This window comes from Gambusia affinis, linkage group LG14, assembly GCF_019740435.1.
Source record: "Gambusia affinis linkage group LG14, SWU_Gaff_1.0, whole genome shotgun sequence".
Taxonomy (NCBI): Eukaryota; Metazoa; Chordata; class Actinopteri; order Cyprinodontiformes; family Poeciliidae; genus Gambusia; species Gambusia affinis.
The window spans coordinates 13,276,245-13,302,160 of NC_057881.1; the positions used below are offsets into that span (position 1 = coordinate 13,276,245).

A 25,916-nucleotide genomic window follows, 5' to 3' on the forward strand; every position below is an offset into this window, starting at 1 on the left:
GTTTTCACTTCTCTGCCGGTGTGTTTGTGGAGATGACCCACATATTGGAAAAGAAAGTTTTGTTTCAGGGGAATGAAATGACTTGTACTTCCATTTATGGCTTCATTTATTAAAAAAAAAAAAAATCAAATGAAATCCAGCTACATCTAAATTTCATGTTTGAATTAAAACATGTTCAACATAAGATAAGGTGAAGCAAACAGTGTCCCATATTATTCTTGATGACTTGTTTTTTTCCATATAGATCAATACTTGGAGTTCTTGACTTTGTTAATGTTTACTATAACTCTAAAAATATTCACACCCTTTGAACTTTAAAAAAAATCTTTTTAGCATTACATCCCCAAACCTCTGGGGGATTTGAATGTTGCGTAATAGACCGACCCAGGCTAGTGCATAACTAGGAAATATCCATGATTTATTTTCAAAAGATAGATTGGAAGAGTGCCATGAGATGTCCAAAGCTCGGGATGTTTTGTAACATAATCCTGCTTGAAGTCTCTCCTCACTTTTATCCAGTCCTGTCCACTCTGTTCATTTGTCTTCGTGGTGCAATTTGTTCACTGATGTTCTCTAATAAACCTATGAGGCTAGCACTGAATAACTGGCTTAATTCAACTTATTTTACCAATTAGTTGACTTCTTATCTGCAAAAAAATCCAATATCAGGCATTTTAGAAGGCATATGATGAAGTAAAATGCAAATTATTTTCATTCTTTTGATAAAAAAAAAAAAGTTTCAGATATTCGTAGCAGAAACTCTTGGCAAGATGTGTGCTTTTTTCCTTTTATTGAAAAACAACAAAATACAGACTTATGACTGTGGAAGCATCTAATTGAGTCTTTTTAGCTGAAAAATAGGTACAAGTGTTAAGCAACTTATCATATTTTTGAAGTGATTTTGATTATTATGCTAACTTCCAAGCAGAACTCTGGTGGTATCTGACTGAGACACAGCCGCTGGGTTTTGATGAGGAAAAAGGAAATCAAAACACAACACATGTAGAGGCAGAAGACAGACAGAGTCAATATTTCAATCTGAAGTGTTTGTGTTGCAAGTAAAGATTCCTTTCACTACTGCCTGATAGCTACAAGTTAAATTTGATGTGAATTAAAGGCGGGTACAGCTATTTTCAGCATGCGATTTGAGCAGTTTGAAGCTGATGTGGTCACTGCCAGCCTCTCTTTCATCTCCAGTGGACTCTGGGACAGCGCGATCAATAATTCAATGACATGCCACTTTTGCAAGTGTGATCAATGATCTCCACTCTCATGCACCCCAGCACACACGTCCACTCTAACTTTGATGAAGTGTCACCTTTTTCTTTGACATCCCACTTTTCCCCTTCTTTGTGGCTGCAGATTTTGCGGAAGGCCGATAAAAACGGTACGTATCCCGACAGCAAACACATGCATGCGGCTATACATCAAGTACTAATCCAATGCATTATTCTGATGTGCAAAGGAACAGACGCACTTTCTGAATGAAATTCCAATCATGACTGTCTGCTGATGCTGTTTCCATGGAAACAGAAAACTGACCCCGTCGCTGTTACGGTTCTGTTTTAGAGCACCAACAAAGAGAAAAAGCAGAAATTTTCACAATTTGCAGAGACTTTTATCATGGTGGCCCTTAAGGCTAGCTGCCTGATTGTTAATTTGATCTGATATTTTATGTTTTATGTGACGCACTAATATAAGATACATAGCCTATCTAAAGATAAACATGGCTTCTTATGCAAATAACAAGCAGAAAATAGATTCCTTATAAATGTTGGTAAAAACCTCATAGCAATCCAAAAGATTTATAGCCTTGTTAAATGTCAGTAAGATCTTCTGAAGGTTAGTAAATAAAAAAAGTGTGTGTGCACGTGTGTGCGTGTGTGTGTGTGTGTGGGTGTGTGTGTGGGCGTATGTGTGTGTTAGTTCTAGTGATAAAAAGGGAATCAACCTCTGATATGTTAATGTTGCTTCCTTTGTTAAAATAAATGTGACTCCCAAACTGAATGCTAAAAGAAGTTTGAAAAATGTGGGACAGAGTCACGTTTACCCCTGAGTTGCATCACCTCATCTTTTAACCATCAGTAGGACCAATTGCTGTTTTTTTCTCTGTGTTTTGTTTCATCAGCTGGATGGATATGTTGCTACACGAGCTGTTTCTATAATTCTGCATTGATGGAGCCTTTTATAGATGCGCAAATGTTGCCCATGTTGTGTGGACTAATGCAGCCCGGTATCACTGGAGAGGCTGGCTTTTAGATGGCACATTGAAAATAAGTCAGATGCTCTCTCTTCTTTTCGGCCTCCAGGCGCAGTACTCATCGTTTCCAAAGAGAACTGTAGATTTTTATTTGTAAGACAAAAGGCGGATTTTTTTGCACTTCACCTCCATTAACCCCAAACAAGTCCCATAAAGTTTGGATGAGCTTCTGGAACATGTTTGAGCATTCGTTGCTTTTTTTTTTCTAATTACTTGTCCTAAATCTTGTATATATGAATAGATACAATTTTTAAGCATTACGTGTGGTCATTGGAAAAATTAGAGTACTCTATGACAATCTGTGTGTTCCTCCAAAATATTTGGATATATGTATATCCATTGAATAATAATAATAAAAAAAATACTTCATAAATCCCAACTGGACTTTAAATATCAAATTATTCAAGACTTTTCAGAGAAGATGGTGATGGCTGAGGGCAGGAAATATACATTTAAACACCCCTGGGAGATTTAAGTAAGATAAATAACCAATAACAATTGAAGATAAGGTCTTTAAAGATTTTCTGCAAAATGAGAAACACAAATATTACTGGTGAGGAATAAATTGGGAGTCCTCAAGATTTTGGGTCTTCTAAGAGATTCAAAGCGGTCTAAAAGGTTTACAAGTGAATGTATTTGGATAAACTGCCAATATGGCCTTTGGGGTAAGTGTCATGGTTTAGGGAGGATTTTCTGCACAGGGTAGCTCAACATCATAAAATCCACCATTAGTGTGTGTTTGAATAATATATGGGATGCTGTTCAAAACAAAAACCCACCAAGGGCTGGTAGAGAAATAAGACAAGGACAGTTCCAGGCTGAGTAAAAGTCTTGATGTCATTGAGACGCTTTGGGGTAACCGTAACCCAACATTTGTTGATAAATCACTTTCTTCTTCAAAGAAGAAATTCAAAGATTAGACATGTGAACATTTCTATTGGAAGAATTGACTACTTCATGGAACATCCAGTTTTTTTTCTTATGAGCATTCATAAGAAAGAAATTGCTTTTGCTCAGTTTTCAACTTTTGTCACAGAATCTGATTCTCTTACCAATCATGTTGTAAAACTGTAGTGTCAAAATATTCCACTTCTTTGCGTTCCTCCGGCTCATGTTTTTTAAACGTGTTGCTCATTTCAAAGTAAAAAGGATTCTTTGAGCACATGCTTGACTTGAGTCTTTCCAGTGATTTATTCTTTTGTTTTCAGCTTAAATTCATTTTCACATTAGCAAAAAAAAAAAAAAAACTGTCATGTCAAGCATTTCTTTTAGAAATGATTTGATTTCTCTTTTACATTGATGTGCCACAAGTATATCATAAAAAGCAACCCAGCTGGCATAGACTGTATTTGATTGAATATTTATAAGGTTTTGTTTTGTTTTATCCTCAAGGACCATGTTTTATGTTGACAGTAGTGTGCACATAAACAACAAAGATAGAAAGAGCAAGAGGTTGTTTAAAGGTCATTGAAAGGGAGGTATTTGTGGTTGAAAGATGAAAAGTTGTCCACATGACGACATTTAATGAAATACAAATGTGCTTGAAAGGTTTTCAGGGTGGTTTAAAATGATTCATTTGAGCTGAATTTGTGTGTTTAGAATGGCCTAGTCAAAGATCACACCTAAATCTGTTCAAGGATCTGGGACAAATCTTGAAAAAATAATGTTACTTTAAATATTCTTTTCCAATGACAGAGTACCAGGTATTTAGCAAAGCAGAAAAATGTCTGTCTCCAGACGTTCAAAGAATGAAGTTTGGCCTTAATTTGACCCTAATTGCGGTGGAGGTTGGTTTTGCAGAGTATTCAGGTCAGAATACCTCTGCCAGGAACTGTTCTCCATAGACCATGCAAGGCTTTGAAACACTGTGTACAAAAGGGAAAAAAATATCTACAATGGTCTGGGAATTTGTTTGAACCCCAGGGCCTCGAAAGCCATTCAGAAAGCAACTCTTTCTTTCAATTTCACATCCTAAGAAGGCAAAAAAATATATATAAAAAATAGCTCAGCAATTGTTCACAGGGCATGACATACTCCTGTATCCATTAAATATCCATCCCACGCACTAAAAGCTTTGAGGCCGTCCTGCATGTTTGTTTTTAGCGTTGCACAAAAAAAAAGGCACATGTGCCAAGACTTCCATGCTTTGCTGTCTGAGCTCATCGACAGTGAGTCACTTTACGTTACATTTCTGTGCCAGTGGCTTTTCTTCGTGGTATCTATGGCAACGCAACTTAACGTCAGATCTGTGGCAGATCAGCAGTGAACAGTTAAAGATCACCCACCTTCGGTCCACACAGACAGGCAGACAGAGCCGGAGGCGAAATGTCTGCATTTTGATATTCAGGTTGTTCTCTGCAAACTTCTGCTTATCCTTTGCTCATAAATCTTTCATATTGCTTTATTCTTTTCATAATTGCAGAGCCTCAGCACATAAAAGTGACTGATTGTTGTGAGATTGCTATCACATTAGTTTAATGGAAAAAATCCTGACGACCCCACATAGACAAAATGCTATTTGTTGGAATAATAAAAACGAGAGCATCAATTTCTGTTCGGTTTGATTGCTCCTAAAGTGTCAAAAAGAGGGTTGGGGGGCTTGATGCGTTTATTGCAACTCCTCGGCGTTATTTCATTGTTTGGCAAATCTCAACTAAGTCTGTAGGTGTTTTATCAAAATTAATCTAAAATGAGCTATTAAGATGTTTTTATGTGAAAGGAGAACATTGCTGCTGTTAATTATTATGACCACTACTAACACCTTACCTAAATAAGATTTGTTCATGAATCCTAATTTTCATTTCTCCCTCAGATGATGGGAAGTTGTCCTTTGATGAATTCAAATCCTACTTCTCTGATGGAGTCCTGACAGCCGAGGAACTGAAGGAGCTTTTCCACACGATTGATACTCATAACACAGAGTGAGTCGAGTAATTGCTTCATTTTGTTTTCAATTTGTCTAAGCACACAGGACAGATTTCAGATGTGAACAGACTGGAAAAATATTAAATTTATGCCAAGAGACACAGACATGCTCAAACTCTTCTTTCTCTGATAACCAAGGTGTTCTCAGAGTTCCTGGAATATTGACTCATTTCATAAGTTTATAGAAAACCGCGGCTTTTCTTAAACTTTATTCACACAGTTTTATTCTGAATCACCCAATTTGAAATGGGTTAACTGTCCTGACGATAAGTTTTGTGAGGTGAAACTTTTAAGTCCAACTGGATGTCTGTCCAAGTCCTTTTGCTTTTGCAAATTCAATAGAGCAATATCAGTAAATCTGTGTGACCTTTCATTTTGTATTGATTTCCATTTAAAGGCTTTAAACACATGAAAGACTTCTCAACATGAAATGCTTTTTTTTCTCCTGATCAATAGATTGAAAGGCAAGCGTTGTAAATGTGTGTTTGTAAGAAACTATGCTTATGAAATCGAAGCTAGGAAATACTAAAAACTTTCTGCTTTGTGATGTTTTTGTAGATACAGTGCATGGCGTTTCCCTCCTTATAGAGCACACTAGAAAAGTAGCAAACAAGCTGTGAATTTTTAGAAATTCTGCATAAAATACAAATATATTTTCTGTCAAGTAGCAGCTCTTCTAATATCATAGTGTGTCATTTTTATCTTACAGAGAGGTGAACAGTTTAGTTACAGCCCTGTAACAGTAAAGATGTGATTTGAAAATCTGTGAAAACTTTTTATTTTCCTTTATTGTGAGGAGATACACAGTGAGTTCTGCTTGGGATCATGATCACTGCCTGAGCAGATTTTCCACAGTAAGCTTTTATTGAGCACAAAATGAGCAACTAGGTTAATTATGTTCAAAACCATAATTTATAAAGCAATCTCCAACTGCATGGTATGTGTCTGTTGAGGTGCATTATGTAATTACTGAACTCGTTTTAACAACAGCTGACTACGCATTGGAAGAAATGCACTTTTATTACATTTTATTTATAAAAACACCACAGCTGTGATTGCAGAGAAAAGTAATGCTGGTTTCTGGAATATGTGCATACTGGGTGACCTAATTCCACACGTATTTTAATTGATTCATTCTTTTTTTTAGAGTAGTTTTAAAATTGTATAAAAATTGGGAGTACTATTGAAATGTTAAATAGCCTAATCACTCATTTGTTATCTTGTTGATTACTCTTCATCCAATTCCCCTTAGAAAAGTCAATTAAAAACTGTGAATAAAAAAAAAGAAAGCTTTAGGTTCATCAGAGAATGCAATGTTTTGAGACACAAGATGACCATAAAAAAAAATCTGTGTAGTTATTTGGCAGTTTAACAAAATCAATAACTATTAAATATAAAATAAATTTATGACCCAATTTCTTGCCCTTATTTCTGGATTTCATTTAAGACATATATTGTTATACATTATCTTCATTTTAGGTTGATGCAAAAGGAGATTCCAGTGATTTCCCGTCTTTTTGTGACACATTTATTTCCTACCGAGCAAAAAGCTTTCTGTAGATTTCTCTGTGGGAACGTTAAAGCTATCTTTGGACTCGTGTTGTTGGCTTGAATTTACTCGGATAGCTTTTGGGTTCATTTTCTATTTAGCTTCGACGGAAAACGACACAGAGACAAAAACAAAAGCGGTGAAGAAATAAAAAGATGACCAAAACAATTGAAGACAAACATGAAAACAGACAATAATCAGATTTATTCCTTATCTACCACATGCCTAAGATTTTCCACATAGAAAGATAAAAATGTAAACAGACGATCATTCCAGATAAAATTTTACAAGTTAAAACTTTCAAGCTTGTAATCATTCCTTTAATTGAATAGAGAGGTTATACAATCTGAGTTTAGCACAATATTCACAGTTTGAAGTGTTCTAATTGATTACCTTTAAAACCTAAATTTGTTAGATAAAATAGATCTGACATATAGTGACAGATATTCAGACACACCTTTGAGTATCACACCATAGTGTCATTAAAACACTAATATTTTTGAGACTTTATTATCACTTTGGAGGAAAAGAAGGTCAGATCGATGTTTTTGTTCTAACTACAACTGATATCGTTCACCTTCCAGTTATCCTCTTTGTCACAGTCTTTTTTTTAAAAAAAAATCCATGTTAAACTCAAGGTGAATGTGCCCCAATGTCTCTCAGTCAACAGGCAGTGAAGTTGTTAGGAACCCATTTAGAGCTCTCAGATTGAGTCCTGTATTGATCAGAGAATGAGTCACTGAGCTTTAGGACCAGGCTCCTCGGTTTGGTGTGCAACACTCAAACATTACTCAATACGTCTGTTTTTAAATATATGCTTGGTTTCTTAGAAAACTGATAATGAACCTCTTGATATTTATGTCTTTATCTGCTGTTTTTTTTCCACTATGTTAGCATTATATCACCCTTTAGTTTATGTGAAATGAAAAAAGGCCACATCAGAAAGAGCTTAATGGTCTGTTGTGCGGTTTATTTTCTTACTTCCTCTGTTCTCAGCCAGCCTCCAGGTCTCTAAGTGTTTTCTCTTGTTCAGACAAAGCTCATCTCGGCAGCTTTTTCCCAAGTGAAAAACAGCTGCAGCTTTAAGGCAACCAACATCTTCAGTTTTTGTCACTATAAAAAGGAAATGCTTTATAAATCTCAAAAGTATCTGAAGGGCTTATACAACAACTAAAAGACAGATTGTGTCACTTTGGAATCACCTGTGGTTTAGCTTCCTTTCTTTTTGGACTGTTGCTTTCAGATCTCATCAAATTGAGAATTTATGCAAAAAATATATTAAATGCATTCTTAAAAGAGTTTCTTCCCTTCATGTTGTCTGCACATAATTTCTCATCATATCGGTTTGTCTATAAAAGAGTTTATTATATGGGAAATAGTTGCCTGTATTGGTCTTTTCCCCTGTAATTGTGAAATCCTGCAGATTTTTATGGCACTTAAATCTTCCTGTTTTGTCGTCTTTTTACAGCAATGTGGACACGGATGAACTCTGTGGTAAGCTGACGCTGTACTGTCACTTCACTCTCAGAGAAACACTCAAATGCTTTTTGACATTTTGATCGCTGTGACCAAATCCCACTGGGCATCTGAATAAATCCCTTCCTGCCCGTATTTTCTGTTTTTCTCTTGGTCCGTAGAGTATTTCTCCCAGCACCTTGGTGAATATGAGAACGTTCTTGCAGCTTTGGAAGAACTGAATATGTCCATACTGAAAGCAATGGACAAAACAAAGAAGGTAGGCTAAAGGAAATAGCGCTAATTTCACAATTACACACACACAATGAAAATTGTTGCATCGGTTTTCAATATTAATTTATTTCTCTCTTGAGTTTCTGGACATTTGATTTGCATGTTGTTGTTTTTTAAATATATAAAATTTTTGTCAAGCCTTTGCTTTGCTTGGCATATGGCAAAACATTTGGTCATATGCAAATTGTATACCATAAAATTTGGTATAAAATTGCATATATGACCAAACCGCAAAACTGCAGCAGCAAAACCCCCAACTGCATGGTTTTGCACTGAAAATAAATTTTTTAAAACACCACCACCGCATGTTTCATTTCCCTAGTGTTATAACATCTTTCTTTCATCTTTCAAAATATGTTTTATTAACAATTTTGCACAATAAACGAGAAGTTATTTGAATAAATTTTTCAGTATTGCTGTCAAATGTCTGATACTCCCGGTGACTTTAAGCACTTACACTGTTTTTTTTATGGGTTTAAGATCATAACAGTTAATGCATATTGTAGCCTGAAGTAAATACAAGCTTTTATTTAAAAAAAGCCACTTTTAAAAATATGCTGAATCTCTTCTGCTTTTCCACCCTTAAATTATTTTGATCATCAGATGAAGATAACCTGGAAAAATACAAGAAGTTCCCACAACCTGACCTGATCAGTAACAATAAAGAGATTAATTAAATACACATTGGTTCTCAACAAGCAGCACATCATACCCAGATGTACAGATATTCAAGCTTAGAAAAGAAAAACAGTTGCTGGTATCTATTCAAGTCTTTTATGTCGCTATGGAGGTATTTTGGCCCACTCTTCTTTGCAAAATCACTTTAATTTGATGGCATTGGAGGGGTTTTAGTTAAAAATAGCCTGTTTAGGACCATGTCAGCACCTCTCAATCCAGACTTTGACTAGGTCAATCTAAAACTTTCTAGCAGGACTCAACATGCCTTCGTGTTACCCGACACTTCATTACCATCCTCTTCCCCACTTTTAGACAATCCAAAATTTTCTTTCTAATGATTTAGATTGCCCTCAAATGGACCAAAATTATTAAATTTTACTTTTAAATTTAGAAGTCCTAAGGGTGTCTGCGTCTTTCAAGCCATGATTCATGTGGTGTGACAGAAAAACAAATGCTAAAAAGTCGAGCTAAATTTGAGTCATTCAATAAAAAAACAAAACAAAGAGATGCTTGATTTCTCTTACAGTGGCCCCGTCTTTTAGCTGCAAGGCAAGTCTATCTCAGTGTGTCGCCTAAATGACTCCCTCTGATCTCCCATTAGTCAAATTTCCATTACAGAGCCTAAAAAGATGCGGCATGGCTTACTCATACTCATTAAGCACCAGATCAAAATATTCTGTACTAAACTTGTGGAGTAAATAAACATGAAATTTAATAGGCTGCAACAGTGCTGGACAATAGATGTTCATCCTCTGGTAAAAAGAAAAAAAAAAAAAAAACTAAGAAAGATTGATGCATGATCTGAAATTGAAAGCTGTTAGATAAAAGATCTGGTTGGGAAAAAAAAGGATGGTAACACTTTATTTGAAGGGTTGTGCATAAGACTGACATGTCACAGTCATAAACATGAAATAACGTGTCGTAAACATGACTTGGTGAAACGTAAATGCACCACAACAAGAAATGTGTAATAAAGGAAAGATACTTGACGAATAAGAAGAAAAAGGACAAATAGAGCCTCACCCAAAAACAAAAATCAATGTAAAAAAGACCAAGAACAAACTCACTTAGATTGTATTTTATTTTTTGCTTGGCATTTCTTCATCCAAACAAACCAAAACTCACAACAATGAGTCTCTGAGATGTGTTTTATTAAGCAGGTTTCAAAACATATGCTGAACAAAGGAGAGAGGTAATAGCAGTCATTAAAGAGTAGATTTTTTTGAAGCAATTTCTTTGCTTCACTCTGATCTGTTAAAAGAAATTTCCCTCATGAAGAACAGGACTCATCAGTCGACCTCACAAACTTCTTCACAGTTTGTTCACTGACTCAGAATGGAAATTTGACCTCACTTGAAAACAAATTGCCCTGCACAGTCTGGACAAAAACCGGCAGTGGCAAAAATCCAAATTGCGACGTGGGGTTTCAATTGGCTGATGTCTTCACATGCCTTTAGACTTTCAGAAACATCTTCATTAGAAAAATATGATGCCATATAGAAGCAAAATGATTAAAAAAAAGATGCATGATCTGTTAAATTTCCCTGAGTATGCTTGAGTAACAGATGAGCCAGGAGGAGAACAGATGCTGTGTTAGTCACTGACTGAATCTCGGTCATCTCTGTTAAGCTGTATATGTGTTTGAGGGGGCGGTCTCTGGCTGTGGATGTGTGTGAGGGGGCCGCTTGCATGTGAGTCGCTTCATAACGCATCTTGGGTCTTTTTGTGCGCTGACAATGTGCATGCACATGCCATTGTATTTGCATGTGTGACACATTCACATACACACACACACACACAATTGCTGCTGAAACATGAACGTGGATCTAATAAATGCGACACATATCTCATCAGAGATGCCATATGGATTTTACTTGGGCCAAATATCAGTTCCAAAACAATAATTTCACCATAACGTGAAAAATTATGTGGAGGCAGCTAATGTAGTAATTTATTTGTAAAATACATGCAGTTATGGGTAGTTAAATTGATATCACTAACATTGTATATATAGTGGGGTTAATAAATGAATGCTCCATTGACAGGATCTATTAATGCAGAGTTATTCATGCATTTCCACAACTCCGACCTTTATGGAAGAGTGGAAAGAATAAAAATACTTTACTGGAATAAAACCCTGAGAGGTGGAGACACAGCAAACATGTGGAGTGAAAATGTGTTGGAATAGCCAAAGTCAATATCCATTCTAATTTGACGGGCAACAATAGAATATGATAAAAAATAAAACAAAATTGACACTGTCAATGAAAATAATGGACAAGAAAAAAAAGTTGGGAAGCTTACATCAGTATAATTATGAATTAGGATGGTCCAGTCAAAGTCCAGCTCTATAGATCAAATAAGTCTAAAAATTGTGGAGATCCAGTTTGACTGAGCTTGAGCTATTAAGCTAAGAATAAGTAAAGGAAAGTATTTACAAATGTAAATACATTCACAAATGAAGAAAAGGTGTGAAGGTTTGAGTTGATGCTCTAAAAGTTTTTAAGGAAGATGTGTATTTTATTTTTTTACTATTTTACTAAGGAGGATAAAAGATGTTATACACACGTTCTGACATTTTTGGCTCTGTGGGGTACTTGGAGGAAAGTATAACAATATGCAGAGAGCTAAAAGTCATTGCCTTCACCAAAGCTCTCGTTTGACCTTTTGTGCAGCAGTCAATTAAGCATGAGGGGGGAGGCAAAAAGGAATAAAAATCAGGCAGACGAGAAGCTGTTAAATGACTCTGTGGATCTGTGGAACGTACACACATTGCTAAGACTGCAAGAGGCTGACCTTTACTGGTCTGTCAGAACTCATTCTCACCATCTCAAAGCGCGTTTATGTCCAAATGTGTATTGCTTAAAAAAATATTCCCCATAAACAAAAAGAAATATTAAAGATGGGACCGACTATGTCTTACAACCAGCAGACTCTTTTTGTACATTCATGTCTGAGTTATTTGGTTTAAAATGCACTTTTTGTTCGTCAAGAGTACAAACAGTCACTGAGCTCAAAACTGAGGGAGCAGCTGCTGAATGTGCGCCGCAAATTCGACAGAGCCGAGCATCTCTCACTCCTCTTTGATTAGAGTCTGAACAACAGACAGCCCTCCTGCTTTGTTCCTGCCACGGCTGATGACATGTCCACAATGTCAGAGGTATATTTTCCCCTCTCAATCCGTTTACCCAACAAACACAGCCTGACATAAATAAAACCTCTCACAGAAAATGACAAGGTGCCAGTAAATCCGTCATACATGCAATGTGACTATCAAGTGTAACAGAAATATGGGCGTGTAATCTTTGTTTTGCTTTGCAAACTCGTCTTGGGCAAATTAGAAAAATATGATGCGTCTGAAGGAGTCATCAAGTCACGATCTTTGCCGGACAATTTTGACAGCATCTGTTATTAAAATCACCTGCAGATCCTTCACTCTTAATCTGACGGCCACAAGATTATAGTCCAGTTTGGATTCCCGATGAGTCCCAAATAAACACTCCTTCTGTACTTTGGTAAAAATGGGAGTGAGTATCAATCTGCTGCTTTAAACTAGCTCAAACTACAACAGTGTCTAAATATAATCACATAATTGGAACTTGAATGGAAATAATGTAGATATATATTTAGTCTCAATCATATTAATCTGTCTATAAAGTGTATTCTTCACTTTAAAGCATCAATGGATTCCTTCAAGAAGTCAGACTTTTGATTTCTCCAGTATTTCTACTGTGTGTTATTTGTAAAATATGTACTTATAGCGGTATCCAAAAATTAATCAGCAGTAATAATGTAATGATTTGACTACTCGAATCCTACTTTCTTCTCCTAAAGGGGAAAGGGTAAAAGTTTTCTGAATAAGAACTAAAAGCTCAAATGGCCAAAATAGACTTAAAGGTGTAGCAGTGTAGCATTTATTAAATGTTTACTGGTTTTATTTTGGAGTTTGAAGACCAGGTTTTACATCCTAGACAGGAGTTATAATTCCTAACATTAATTTTATGAAAGAACGTAAAGGAGAGAAATAAATAATAATTCAAAGTTTCCAAACAAGCTGGAAACTTTAATTTAGCAGCACCAGAATACTGCCTTAATAATAATAATAACTCCTTACAGTGCTCGGATCTTATTGCATCACTTTAATTTACAAAAGTTGGAGCAGGTTTTATTGGCCCAGATTGATTACTATCTGGATGTGTAAGAATATTTTCATACAGTTTTTAAATGGTTTCAATATACTGTCTGAGAGACTTAGACATAAAGTTGAAGTGTAGTGATAAGTAAATATGGGCTAAGTGACAGAGGGGAGCAAAAGTCGATTACCAGACCAAAGGGAACACTAACAAAAACTAGGAAATTTCTGAAGAAATTTAAATGGGGCTTGCCAAAGTGCGCCCGTCGGTCTGGACCCGGCGTTCTGACGCTGAAAGTTAGCATCGACGCCATAGAAAGTTGCAGCACGATCGACGGCATGAGGAGAATCACGAGAACGTCGACTGACATGGACTTGCGCCATTCAGCGTGTTAAAATGAGCGTATGAGCTAAAATTAGCAAAAATGCTAACGTTTAGCAAAAATTAGCCAAGACGTTTCGCATTTTGGCTAATATTAGTCAAAATGCTAATTGAGCTAATTAGCATTTTAGCTTAGTGCTAATTAGCTAATTTAGCATTTGCTAATTTTAGCTAAATGCTAATTTTAGCATTTGCTAATTTTAGCATTTAGCTAAATTGAATTTAGCATTTTAGCTATATGCTAAAATAGAAGGGTTAGGGATAGGGTTAGGGTTCAGGTTTTTCAACACTAGCAAGAACAACAGGTTCTGCGAAGAATGAGTGATGTTTAGGGGGAAAAAAGGCAAATAAAGACCCTGACCTATGACATCCGTCCATACGTCATAGACATCAAACCGCCCACCCAGCAGCGTCATATCCCCAGTATGAAGTCACGTTCTGTCAGGAGCCACTTTACTGCGCATGTCGGACTATATTTAAACTTTTTACAGTTGGGATAATTAAATCATTTACAAGTGGAGCCACCGCAGATCGCCTCTCTTCGCCCCGCGCAACTCCCGCAGCTTTGCGGCGTCAGCAGCCGTCAGGTCTATTTTTAGCGCCTCAACCCGCTTCTTTTTATTTTGTTATATTTTTTATTATTTCTGAAGGGTTTTTTTTTTTTGTTAAATGCCGTGATAGAGGAAGATACAGCTTCATTTTCCTCTGATTGTGACCAGAATAGGGAGAAATGATTTTATTTGTCCTTTCCTCGCTAAATATCATGAAACAATTACCCATAAAACCTGACATTTCCTACTCATCATTCTTTTCATATTTTCTCTTCTCAAGCAGCACTGTTGCATAATCTCTCCTGAACAATCTTCTAGGCACATTTTAATTAGCAGAGGAGGTTTGGACGTTTCGTGACTCTGGAGTGGCATGTGAAACCTGTCACAGCTTCCCTTTGTTGTTCCACCCACTCAAACTTGTCCTCCCCCTTTTCCTCACCTTGATTGACAGGATTATCAGGAGTCCACCCACCTGGAGCAGTTTGTGACCCGCTTCTTGCTGAAGGAGACGACCAATCAGCTTCATTCGCTTCAAAGCTCGCTTGAGTGCGCCATGGAAACAACAGCCGAGCAGACCCGCCAGGAGAAGTGAGTGCGAATCCCTCTGGTCCTTCACACCAACAAACACACTCGGTCTCAGAAGCATGAACGAAATGCACACCGAAACCCATAATTACACGCTCCTACTTGTCTGCATGTTCTGTTTGTCCTAATTTACATCGTTCATGTTGGACACGAAAGATGCATTTGCACAGAATGCCTGTGCCGAGTTCCCAATCAGAACACCTGCTCTTCCTTGTACAACTCATGTGAGTCATCGTTCGTTTAATAAGTAAATCTTCTTCTGGGGACAGACGAATTTCAGCTAATTAAAGAGAGCTTGTTAAGATCTAAGGAAAGGGACTCAGGGAGGACGTGATGACATGAAGATGATTGTCACAATCATAGGGGAAGGTAGATCAAAGTGACAGAGGAGCACAGAGCCTATTTTATATTATTACATTTTTCAAAATTTACCATATAAATTTAAGATAAAGTATCATGTTTTGGACAATTTACATGCAGTTTAAATTTAATTTAATCACAGGCAGTGTACGACTGTTCACAATAATTTAATATAACATGAATTCAAAAGTCAGTCTTTAAATCTGTCTTGTGAATTAACAGACAGCAGGATTTTTCTGCTCAGGACAAGTGAGAACAGTAGACCCCGTATTTTCTGTCCACTTTCCCATAAAAGATAAACTTGAACTAGTTTAAATGACTTGCGTTACTTGGACATGATCAGATAACACTGGGTCACAAAAGAACACTTGTTGAAAGTTGTCTATGTTTTTTCAACTGAATTAGGACTGGTTTTTGCAACGCTGAATAAAAAATGACATCCATTTTTTCCAACAAGGTCAAGTTCTTATTTGGAGAAATCTAATCTTACAGACTAAATTGATGACATTTTTGTGACGTTATCAGTTCATTTCCGATAATATTTCTCATCCAAGAAATGGCTTTAGGAAAAAAATAATTGTTTTCTAACAGAGCGTCTTAAATAAATGATACAAATTTGGATTTCTGTAAATTGAGTAAAAACACTGATAAGGGTAAGTACATGTAAATTGAACATTGCATCTTCAGGGCATGAATTTCCGTTTCTTTGAACGCCTTGTATGGTCAGTAGCAGCAGGAATATCTCTCTTCAGAGTCCAATCAGCCATCATGACTGCATCCCAAACTAATATGTAGCTTTGTTCAGAAAGTTGACCTGATTGAGCAAAACCAATGTGATTTTTGGATTCAGCACATCAAAATTACCCTGAACAGCTGAAAAACCCCAGAAATTTTTTTTGACTGTTGACCAGTGTAATCATAACCTTCATAAAATCATAAAAAGCGTCAGACTGCTGGGTGTTAATTATCTCCCAGTGGTTGTATGAGTTAAGCCCTGGTCAGGCGGTGTTCCTCAGACGGTTCTGCTGCTCGTTCTTGATCAGTCTGGGTCTGAATTCAGAGCTCCAACATGCCTGCAGTGTGCTCAGGTCATTAGCGCTGGCGATGACTCACCCAGAGCACACATGCACAGATTGCTCACATGGATTGCATGTGTGCAGACGGACGTGTAGGTGAGTCCTCCCTGCAGGTATTGTCTGTGTTTATTTGAGGCTCAGTACATTTATATGACAGCTAATGACGCACATTTTCACCTGTCAGTGTCTTGCCCGCCAACCTGGAATGGGGAAAAACTTTGTATAACTACTGCTAAAGGGTTATTAAGCATCATATGAAGTGTTTTCTGAAATTCTGTTAAGCAAGAGAGTCCAGTTCGTTATCTCTCTATTTGTGAATGAGGTTGCTGAGATGGAATAGCTATTTATTTTAAAAAAAAAATAGATTCAACATAACATTTTGTTTCTTCTAAACCTGAGTACTTTGACGGAAAAATATGATAATCATTTCTATTGCCTTTCCAGGTGCTCATCTGTTAGAATAGTAGCAATAATTAAAGCTGTAACAAACATCTTTTAGATATAATAAAACTGGAAACCTTTTAATGGATTAAACCTCAGACCCATTTGGATTTCTCTGAAACTATCTTGTGGTTTTGGAAAGACGACACAATTTGCAGTCATTGCTTCTTTCTTGTCCTGTTCATCATTATCACCATGTTTACAGCCAAGGATGCAGATAAAAATCTTTCTTCTTAGCTGATAGACATTTTCAGTGTCCTTTCTTCTCTTCTCCCTTCTTATAAATCTCTCCATTTCTATTTTATGTCATTTCAAAGTGGCTGTCCCTCACTCCCTGGGCTGCCTCTTCTCTGTCAGTGTTCTTGCTACTTGAGAAATCCCCCTGAGTCTGAATGTAATCACTGTGCTCCTGCAAACATCAGGAGTTGTTACTGCGATGGCTTTTAAAGTCCCTTTGTGCTTGTGAAAAGGCTGTGCTATTTGCACAGACTGTCTTTTTAGTCACATGCATACTTATATTGGTTTTTCAAAGAATGCTGCATGTAATTAGAAACTTACTTCTCTAAATAATATGCCATCTTAAACACAGGTGGTCATTTTTACCTTGTCTCTTATTTTTCTGACCTCACACTTTGCTCTCCAGCTTTTAAACTCCTCGTTTATTCCTTAAAGTTGACAGTTTTGCCAATTAAAGTTGATATGTAGTTGAGGATATGACTCACCAGCATACCATACCAGATGTCAGCTTGTGGATATTTCACACTAAGTTTTTACCAAGTTTGGATGGGGATTAAGTGGTGTCATCTGCCCCTGCAGCTCCCTTTTAACAGAAATAGATCAACATGAATAAGCTTCTTTCTTTCCTAGAATAGAAAAACAAGGGCCTCACATAAATTATCACTTCATTAGTTGTGAAATTTACAATAGTATGAATGAAGGGTTCACAATACATCGCCGTTTAGAAAAATGAGTAAAATTCTGTTGTTGTTTTTGTTAAGCTTATGTGCTGTTTTACCAAGAAAACAAACACAAATAAAATATTCAAAAGAGAAAATAGGACTGGGAAGTTAGAAATAAATCACAATTTGGCAAATATGAAGCCAACAGTCCCCACATTGGCTACAAATACAATGTTTGCTAACGCACACGTCTCTGGTTGAGTGCAGAGGATTTAGCTTTAATCATGATGCAAACACTGGCAGTATATGAGTCACTGCTGGGGGAAACATTACTACTGTGACTATTACTACTGAGCTGACATTAAACTAAAAAGCTCTGCTGAACACATTGACTGCAACAACAGGACGGTGGTAGAAATACACACAAGTCAAGGTTTGGTGTGTGTTTCCATTTGGAGGGTTTGGTTTGTTTCTTTTTACCAGAAGCAGAAAAACAAACCACCTTTTGATGTTAAGCTTTGCAAATTTTGAAAAAAATTTTGAGTGTTTAAAAATAGAAGAATACATGAAGAGCAAATGTGACACTGTTTGAAGGAAAGGTGGTATTTATTAAGCTAATCTTCCTTGAACTATGATGTGTTATTCAGTTTCCAATCTGTACTTTTAAAAATGAATTCGTGTTTGGGCGTTTTATTACACATTTTGTTTTAATGTTTAGCCTTTTTTTGTTGTTGTTGTCGTCGTTCAAGTCAAATTGAAGAAGATATATAATCATTGCCATGCACTTGTTCAGACACAAAACTGATTAGTTAATTAACTTTGAGATTACAAAAAACAACAACCGATAGAAATGTTCAGAGATTTGAAAAGGGGTTTGCGAAAAAGACGTAGAAATAAATTTGCATAAAACAATCAGTGTGGACTCGGAATCCCTCGAGTCTTTTCAAAGTCTGGGCCCAAACAAGTTGACGGCAGCATGATAAATTGTAGGTGATGTCACCCTCTGGGAGCATGCACCTTGTCACTGACATTAATGTCAATGTCAGCACAACACAACATTGGAATAAAGCAGCACAACTCTTGGTTTGCTGATTTTATTCCCAGCTTGATCTAATCACCTGAGTGCTGTCCCAATTGATATGTATGCCCCTTAATAATGTGTGTTGCGAAAATGATTTAAATGTCGATCCATTGCTCAATGTGCTGTGTAACTTTCTCTAAAAGTGTCAAAGTAATACCATGACTGTTTCTCTTTTAGATTTAGTATTTAAAATTCTCTCTTTCACTTATTAAAGATCCTTCATATGTCAGTGATCTAATTCTTCCAGATGTTCCCAACAGAGACAGACATCCTGTCCACTTTTAGAACCGAGCTTAAAATTTTACAAAGCTTAGAGTCAATATGACTCAGGCTATTCTGAGTTATCTCTGTTGTTATGCTGCTATAGGCTGTTGAAGAACATAATCATCACTTTCTCCTACTACTCTGAAATTATTCACTATCTGCAGTTATTGCCGTCACTAACATTTTTCTCTTCATAAAAGTTGCATCTGGCCTGACGTTATGTGATCTTGCTAAAAGAACAACTTAATATTCAGATCAGTAATTAAGCAGAATTACTTATATTTCGTGTTTAGCATGTAAAATGTTTGTAAATACATAATACCCAGAACTCCTCAAGTGGCTTCACCAATATCCTGCAAAAAAAAAAAATCTATTAAGTGTCTTTTGTTGTCCAATTATTAATCGGTTAATCCAAAAGTTAGTCAACATGTTAGACCTACTCACTGTATTTATTGACATTTTAACAGTTTGTGAACAGGGTTTATCAATACATCCTTTAAGAGCATTCATATTCTTGATTTGGCCCAAAGCAAAAATGAGTTTGATGCACCTGGTTTAGGCAAAATCAGAAAAATGTGTCAGTTTTTTATCTGATTAATCAAGACAGAATAATTGATTACTAAAATGTTTGTTAGTTAGAGCTTTAGACAAAACATTGGAAGGAGATATTTCTTTTTCTAATCCTTAGGATTTACAGATGGTACAGAGTTTATAGGTTTGGCTCTGTTTGGCTCCAAGATTTCCTTGGAAAGAAAACTTTAACCTAAACTCGACTGCATTGTTTAATAGCTGGACCAAATTGGAATGCATATAAATAAGTTCCCTCTATCATTGTATAATTTACAATTCGGTGCATACTTTGGATGTTTTATTTATTTGTTTGTTTTGTAAAGTGCCACAAGATGATATTTGTCTTGAACTAGCTTAGACATTTGAACCGATTTCAGAGCAATAACCTCTGTTCTGTCTCCAGACAGGGCCCCGTGAAGCCAGAGGTTCTGTCCATCCAGCTTTCGGGTCGTCGCTCCAATCGGAGGCTCCAGAGAAACAACAGCCTCTCCCCCAACAACCCTCTCCTCAGTCTTGTCAATTCAGGTGGGTTCACGCGTTTGCATGTACTGCTCACTTTAAATAACTCAACGTGGCATTGCTGTTTGCAAAGAAACAGCTGCGGGGTCAGAGAGAGCACGTCTCTGCAGATCAGAAAGCACGACACAGAGGCGGAAGGGAGGAGAGCGAGGTGAGGCAGAGGAAAGGTCGGGGACAGCCTGGAGGGGGGCCGGAGCCCTGGGGTTCTGGATGCCTGTGTATAAAAACCAAAATTTACAGATCAAGGTTTTTTCTTTGTCATCTAACTTGCTGCTTGCTGGTGATGACTTATTTGTCAGAGAACTGCAACAGAAAGATGAGGGGGGAAAAGGTGTCTAGGCTAGAAAAAGTAGTTTTAAATCTGATAAAATGGAAAGAAATAATAAGATTGGGTATTTTTGAACACCAAAGCACATGGCTTTAACATTCATCTGGTGAGCTCATCAGAAAACACTCTACTGCATGATGTGTTACTAGATCAACAGTGGTGCATGTTCATACTTTAGATGTGTTCAATAACAAGAAAAATAAAAGTCAGATGATTCAGCCTTTAACTTGTTGACCATAAATCAAAGCTGTGAGAAATTGGCTAATTTAAAACTTTGAGCTGTATATGACTGATATGTGCAGCTGTATTAAAGCAAATTACTAAGCTATAAAAGGTGAATGATTGATGTGTGTTAAATTGGCGTTTTGATTCACTGAAGAAACATAAGTTTTTACTTGTTCCAGAATGCTTTGAACTCTAAAATTTGCGAAAAGTAAAGTCAAGATGAAGACCATTATTAATGTTTCTTTGAGAAGTATGGTATATTTGCCAGAGTCCAGATGCTCCTTTGTACTAAATCTTTACCAAAATGCATATTTAAAGCAAAGATAAAATATTCCCCACATTTTCAAACATATAAAATATTCTCTACCTGCTCCAGCTGATTGTCTCCATTTCCCTTCTCGTTGTTTTTTAACCATTGATTGCACACAGTCACCTCTTCGTCGCCTCTCCAGCGCAACACCTGCTGTGATTTCCAGAAACATACACAAAACCCAAACAAAGCGATTACAGGTCTCAAAGCTTTCCCATTGATCTCTGTGGTTGTTTTCCGCCCGACATGAAAGGAAACCCTGAAATGACCCCCTGGCACACTGCAGTCATTCATACCTGCATTCGCTTCCAGGGATCGATGGATGAAAATATTTTAAACAGACACGACGTATGAAGCAGCTTTCATCTGTGCACCTTTGTTGTTTAAAATCCAGCTTCCTTTGTGTGTTTTTTATTTTTTTATTTCTCGGTCTCCCCCAGGTGTTTACGATGAAGATTGTCAGTGGACGGTTCAGGTCAACAGGCTGCAGAAGCTGATCGACCGTCTTGAACAAAAGGTTGCTTCACCTTTTTCTTCAGCATAATTTTTCATACTTGTCTTCTTACGCCTCATTTTGTGTCTAGTTTCTGCTGTTTGCTTTCAGCAATTCAGCCATCTGGTCTTTACGTTATCCCCTGAAATTGTGACGAGTAGGTTCACAGCAATATCAGAGTGGCAAACCACACCTGCCCACATTATAAACACATACACATATGTTCACACAGGAGAGAAAATGTGGACCTGAAAATGAAGCAATGTGTCGTAAACTGACATGTGAGGGAGGCGTTCGATGAGACTTTTAAGCCAAGAAAACGGGGCAGGAAATATTGTATCAGAAGTAAAACGAGAGTCAATCAGACAGTAACAACGATTCTGACAGAAGAAAATATTACACATGAAATCAGTTGCCCATAGACAGTTTCAGAGGGTTCTGTACTATCCTGCAGGTCTACATAATTCCCTTTTTCAAAGCTCTTGATTGAAATAAATGGGTCATTATCAGGTTTCTGTAGAACATGCTGAGGAGGTAATTGAATCATTTGAATCCAGTTTGCTGGAGCAGGAAAACATCTAAAACATGCAGGACAGCAGGGGCCAGGACAAGGAGCTCATCACATAAAGTCAGAATAAATTTAAAAAAGGTTTAATATAGATATTTTATAACTGTAAAATCATCCACTACATTGGGTTTGCACACACTCTGTAATTAGACTTTTATGAGTTTTGAAGTATTTTTAAAACATTTAAAAGAGAAATATAGACACTGTCTATATGTGGGACATATAGACAGTGTCCCACATCTCTTCTATATGTGGGACATATAGACAGTGTCCCACATCTCTTCTATATGTGGGACATATAGACAGTGTCCCACATCTCTTCTATATGTGGGACATATAGACAGTGTCCCTTTCTCTATGCATCGCATATTATGTAAATGTGTTGCAATAATTCTCCGCAGTGCGATCTATAGCAGCTTTTAATGATTATTTTTATTTTCCTGTTATCGATCCACGTAGACTTCTTCCTTGTTTCGCTTTTATCTTCCTCCTTAGATGCTGTTTTTACATCCATGTTGTCTTTTTAGCTTGTGGTTTAAGATGTCCCCCAAAACTTGTCGTAACAACTATGTAAATATCGAGGAAATGTAAACCCTTGTGCAGTTTAAACAAGAGCTAATATCCATGTACTTTCTCCTCTGCAGGGGATTCGCATGGAGCCCGTTGAGGAGGAGGTCTTGGAGAGCAAGTCGGTTGGTCTATTGATTTGTATCCTCCTTTCACTATGCAGTGACCATGCTGTGTTTATTACTCCGCTGTCACATGGAGGGCTTGTGCAGACCCAGAGGGTACGCTGATAATGAAGACAGCAGTTGCCATAGAAACAGCAGCACTTCCCCTCTTTTGTGTTTAGTCCATCTTCATTCATAATCTGCGTGTCTAAGGTTTATTTGGACGTGACAGTTTGACAATGTTTGACATGTGGACCGACCGAGACTTTCTATGTCTTCAGGAATTATCAACCAGTCAAGGCAATAGTTACTTCTCTTATATCTAAAAAAGGAGTGTAAACAAAAAAAAACTGCAAAATATATAATCTTGTCTTGTGGCTGTGTGACTGTATTTCTAACGATGGTCACACTGATATGTGTTTATGTTCATTTCTACAGGGCGTTGTTTCAAATCAAAGTTACTACAAGAGGGTGCAAAGAGATTTTAAAATGAAAAAAATTATCTTAAAATCCAACCAGCTTAAACCACAATAGCAGATTATGAAACCTGTCCCTGGTATTTTGTGTTGATTTATAATGTTACTGTTTTGTTTGGATTTTACTGTGTTTTGCAAACCTTATTTACATCTATTGAACATTTTCACACTTTGTCTTGTTGCAACTTTAAATTTAAATGTATTTTTATTTAAATTTTAAGTGATAAAACAACGGGTAATAACAATAATAATAATAATGACAATTGTAAATAACAACTGGACATACAGCAAAATATTATTGCAGTATAATAATCTATCTTAACCCATGGATATGAATATAACATTTCTCATTACTGCTTCAGTGCAGATGTCTGCATGAATGAATCAACATGTAATTGGCTTATCGGTGTGTCACTTGGGATAAATCGGCCGCTGAAGAAACCGATAATGACCAGCCTGACGTGTGACTGTTTTCTGTTTGACAACTTCAGATTCTGTATGTGTGTGTGTGTGTGTTTTTTTTCTCTTCCAAATTAGTAAGTAAATAGTAAAGATCCTAAAGGTTCAGTCCTGGTCACACACAGAAAAGTCCCCCTCATTAAAGCACACAGTGTGTCTTATAGCCAACATTCACTCCCTGTTCTCTTCTGCCGCTGTGGCTGTCAAATCATCACGACATGACAACAGCAAGCTCTCTGTTGTCACGATTAAACCAAGTTTTTCCCGTTCTTCACACCTCTCAACCAGAGGATGAGCTCCAACACCCCTCTCTTTCTTATTGTCCGAGGAAAGAAAGTCAAAACCCACCTCTGTCTATCCTTTAGAGCTGTGATTCATCATCTGAACAGGCGGATGATTTAACCATACCAGAAGCAAGCTGACATTTTGAATGTGTGTGTTGTCTTCACAGCACATCCTAATAGTCCAGAGGCAGCTGTCAGTGCTGGAGGAGGAGCTGGAGGAGTTTCGATTGGCTCTCAGGCAGTACATGGATTGTGCCTGTGCCCAGACAGGATGCTTACAGTCAGTTCTGTTTCCTCTGTTACCCGTTCTCATTTGTTCCATTGAGCTTGCATGTCGTGCTTCATGTGTGTTACAAATACAAGCTGTATTTTATTTGGATTTTAGGTAAGGGTGCACTGATTGCAGTTTTCAGGCCGATCTTTTAAAAAGCCTAGCTTTCCCATTCTAGTTTTGGCCGATATCAGTTTTTTGTCTGAAATGTTGCTCAATATATCAAGAAAGTTGCTGAATTGGCAACAATGGGGTAACTGTTGTAAACTGTAAATATGCAGACATCATCTGGTTAACACGATTGCAGGATTATTATGTGGTTCACATCCAAGTGAGAGTTTTTTATGAGATAATAAGCTTAATCTGAAATTCTGCCACATTAGGGAGAGAAAACCTGTTGCAGTGTTGGAATATTTGTCTCGCCTGTCATGTTTTGTTCTTGTTCTTCAGCTGAGCTTACCCACAACATGCTTCAAAGGATTGGAGAGCATGAATGTTTCCTTCTCTTTATCCCTAAAAACTAAAATGTTTATCTTTTTTTGCTTTGTGCCTAAACATTTCTTCAACCTGAGTCAGTCCTAAGCTAACTGTCACTTTGGCTTTAGTCTCATACCGGCAGCCTGAAGCAGAGTGTGACACTTTACATGTTTTATCACGTTGCTTCCTTTAAATAGTACATTTTTCAACTCGTTTCTTTGATTAAATGAAAATACTGCACAAATGTTGCCAGATTATGATTGCATTTTACAATTTAATTGTGGTTATAATTGCGCTGTAAACACCTAGTTGCTCGCACACAGCGAGGATGCAGAAAACAATTTAGAAACACGGGCTCTGTTGGGGGACATGATGCAGCAACACTCATTAGCAACTGCATGACTCGTGTGCCCTCTTTTGTCTTTAACTCGGCAGCATCGCAGTTCAGCGGCTGGCAAATGAATCACGCTTCATTCTCTACGAGTTCTGGGAACACAACAACGTGTGGAAGAAGTGAGTGTCCGCATGAGTGTGACCCATGCGCGTCGGAGTTAATGCATCGTGGATCGATTCACATTAACTCTACATTATGCTCTTTTTTTTTTTACTGCTTGGACTCATTATCAGTGACGGTTTGATTGAGTCTTTAATTTGAGTTTAAGTAAAAGTAAATCAATTCTAGATAAATTATTAAACGTTCAGATGACGACTTTATACATATTCTCATAGTATTTATTGGCAACTCTTGTAAAGATAAATAAGAAACATTTCAAACGAATTCCTGTGGATTCTTGAAAGTGATAGAGGTTCCCAAAGCCTTTTGCAATCATATATTTGCAAAAACCAGAGGCTCGAGGTTTCATGGATGTGTTATTATTTTTAAGGAACTTAAAAGATTGTGGGACGATAAATTTGGTCTTTTTCAGACTATGTTGTTCAGAATACTGGATTCTGGCAGAAAATGTACGGCTGAAGCTTTGACTATAATCTGATTGCTTTTTTAATAGCATGCTGGGTAATATTTTTGTTGCTGATAAATAAATCATCTTTGAACTTCATCTTCATGGTCAAAAACTGAAAACAAAAAATCAACTTTCCACTAGAGTATCAAAAAAATACATTTTATAATGTCTGTAAACTAAAAGATATACTTTAATGTAAATGATTTGCCTATAGAATATTTCTCTTACCTTTCTCTTTTTATTGCATTGTATTTTTTTATTTTATTTATTTTTTTATCAGTTTTAGGCTGTAGATCCAAATATCAGTCAACAACAATGTAATAAAGCCCAAAATTATTTTTGGAAATTCAGTTTTAAAGTAATCTTTTAAT

General features: G+C 36.9%; 1 protein-coding gene across 1 annotated transcript in view; it reads left to right on the plus strand.

The window, feature by feature from the left end:
• The window catches only part of necab1 (N-terminal EF-hand calcium binding protein 1), a 29,831-nt gene that overhangs the window by 1,430 nt on the left and 2,485 nt on the right, over nt 1–25,916 (plus strand). The window contains exons 2-11 of the mRNA XM_044137930.1: nt 1,363–1,387; nt 5,073–5,181; nt 8,203–8,228; nt 8,372–8,469; nt 14,678–14,814; nt 19,906–20,027; nt 21,325–21,401; nt 22,590–22,637; nt 24,003–24,115; nt 25,019–25,096. Coding sequence (XP_043993865.1) covers nt 1,363–1,387; nt 5,073–5,181; nt 8,203–8,228; nt 8,372–8,469; nt 14,678–14,814; nt 19,906–20,027; nt 21,325–21,401; nt 22,590–22,637; nt 24,003–24,115; nt 25,019–25,096 — 833 coding nt within the window. The remainder of the gene's footprint in view (nt 1–1,362; nt 1,388–5,072; nt 5,182–8,202; nt 8,229–8,371; nt 8,470–14,677; nt 14,815–19,905; nt 20,028–21,324; nt 21,402–22,589; nt 22,638–24,002; nt 24,116–25,018; nt 25,097–25,916) is intronic.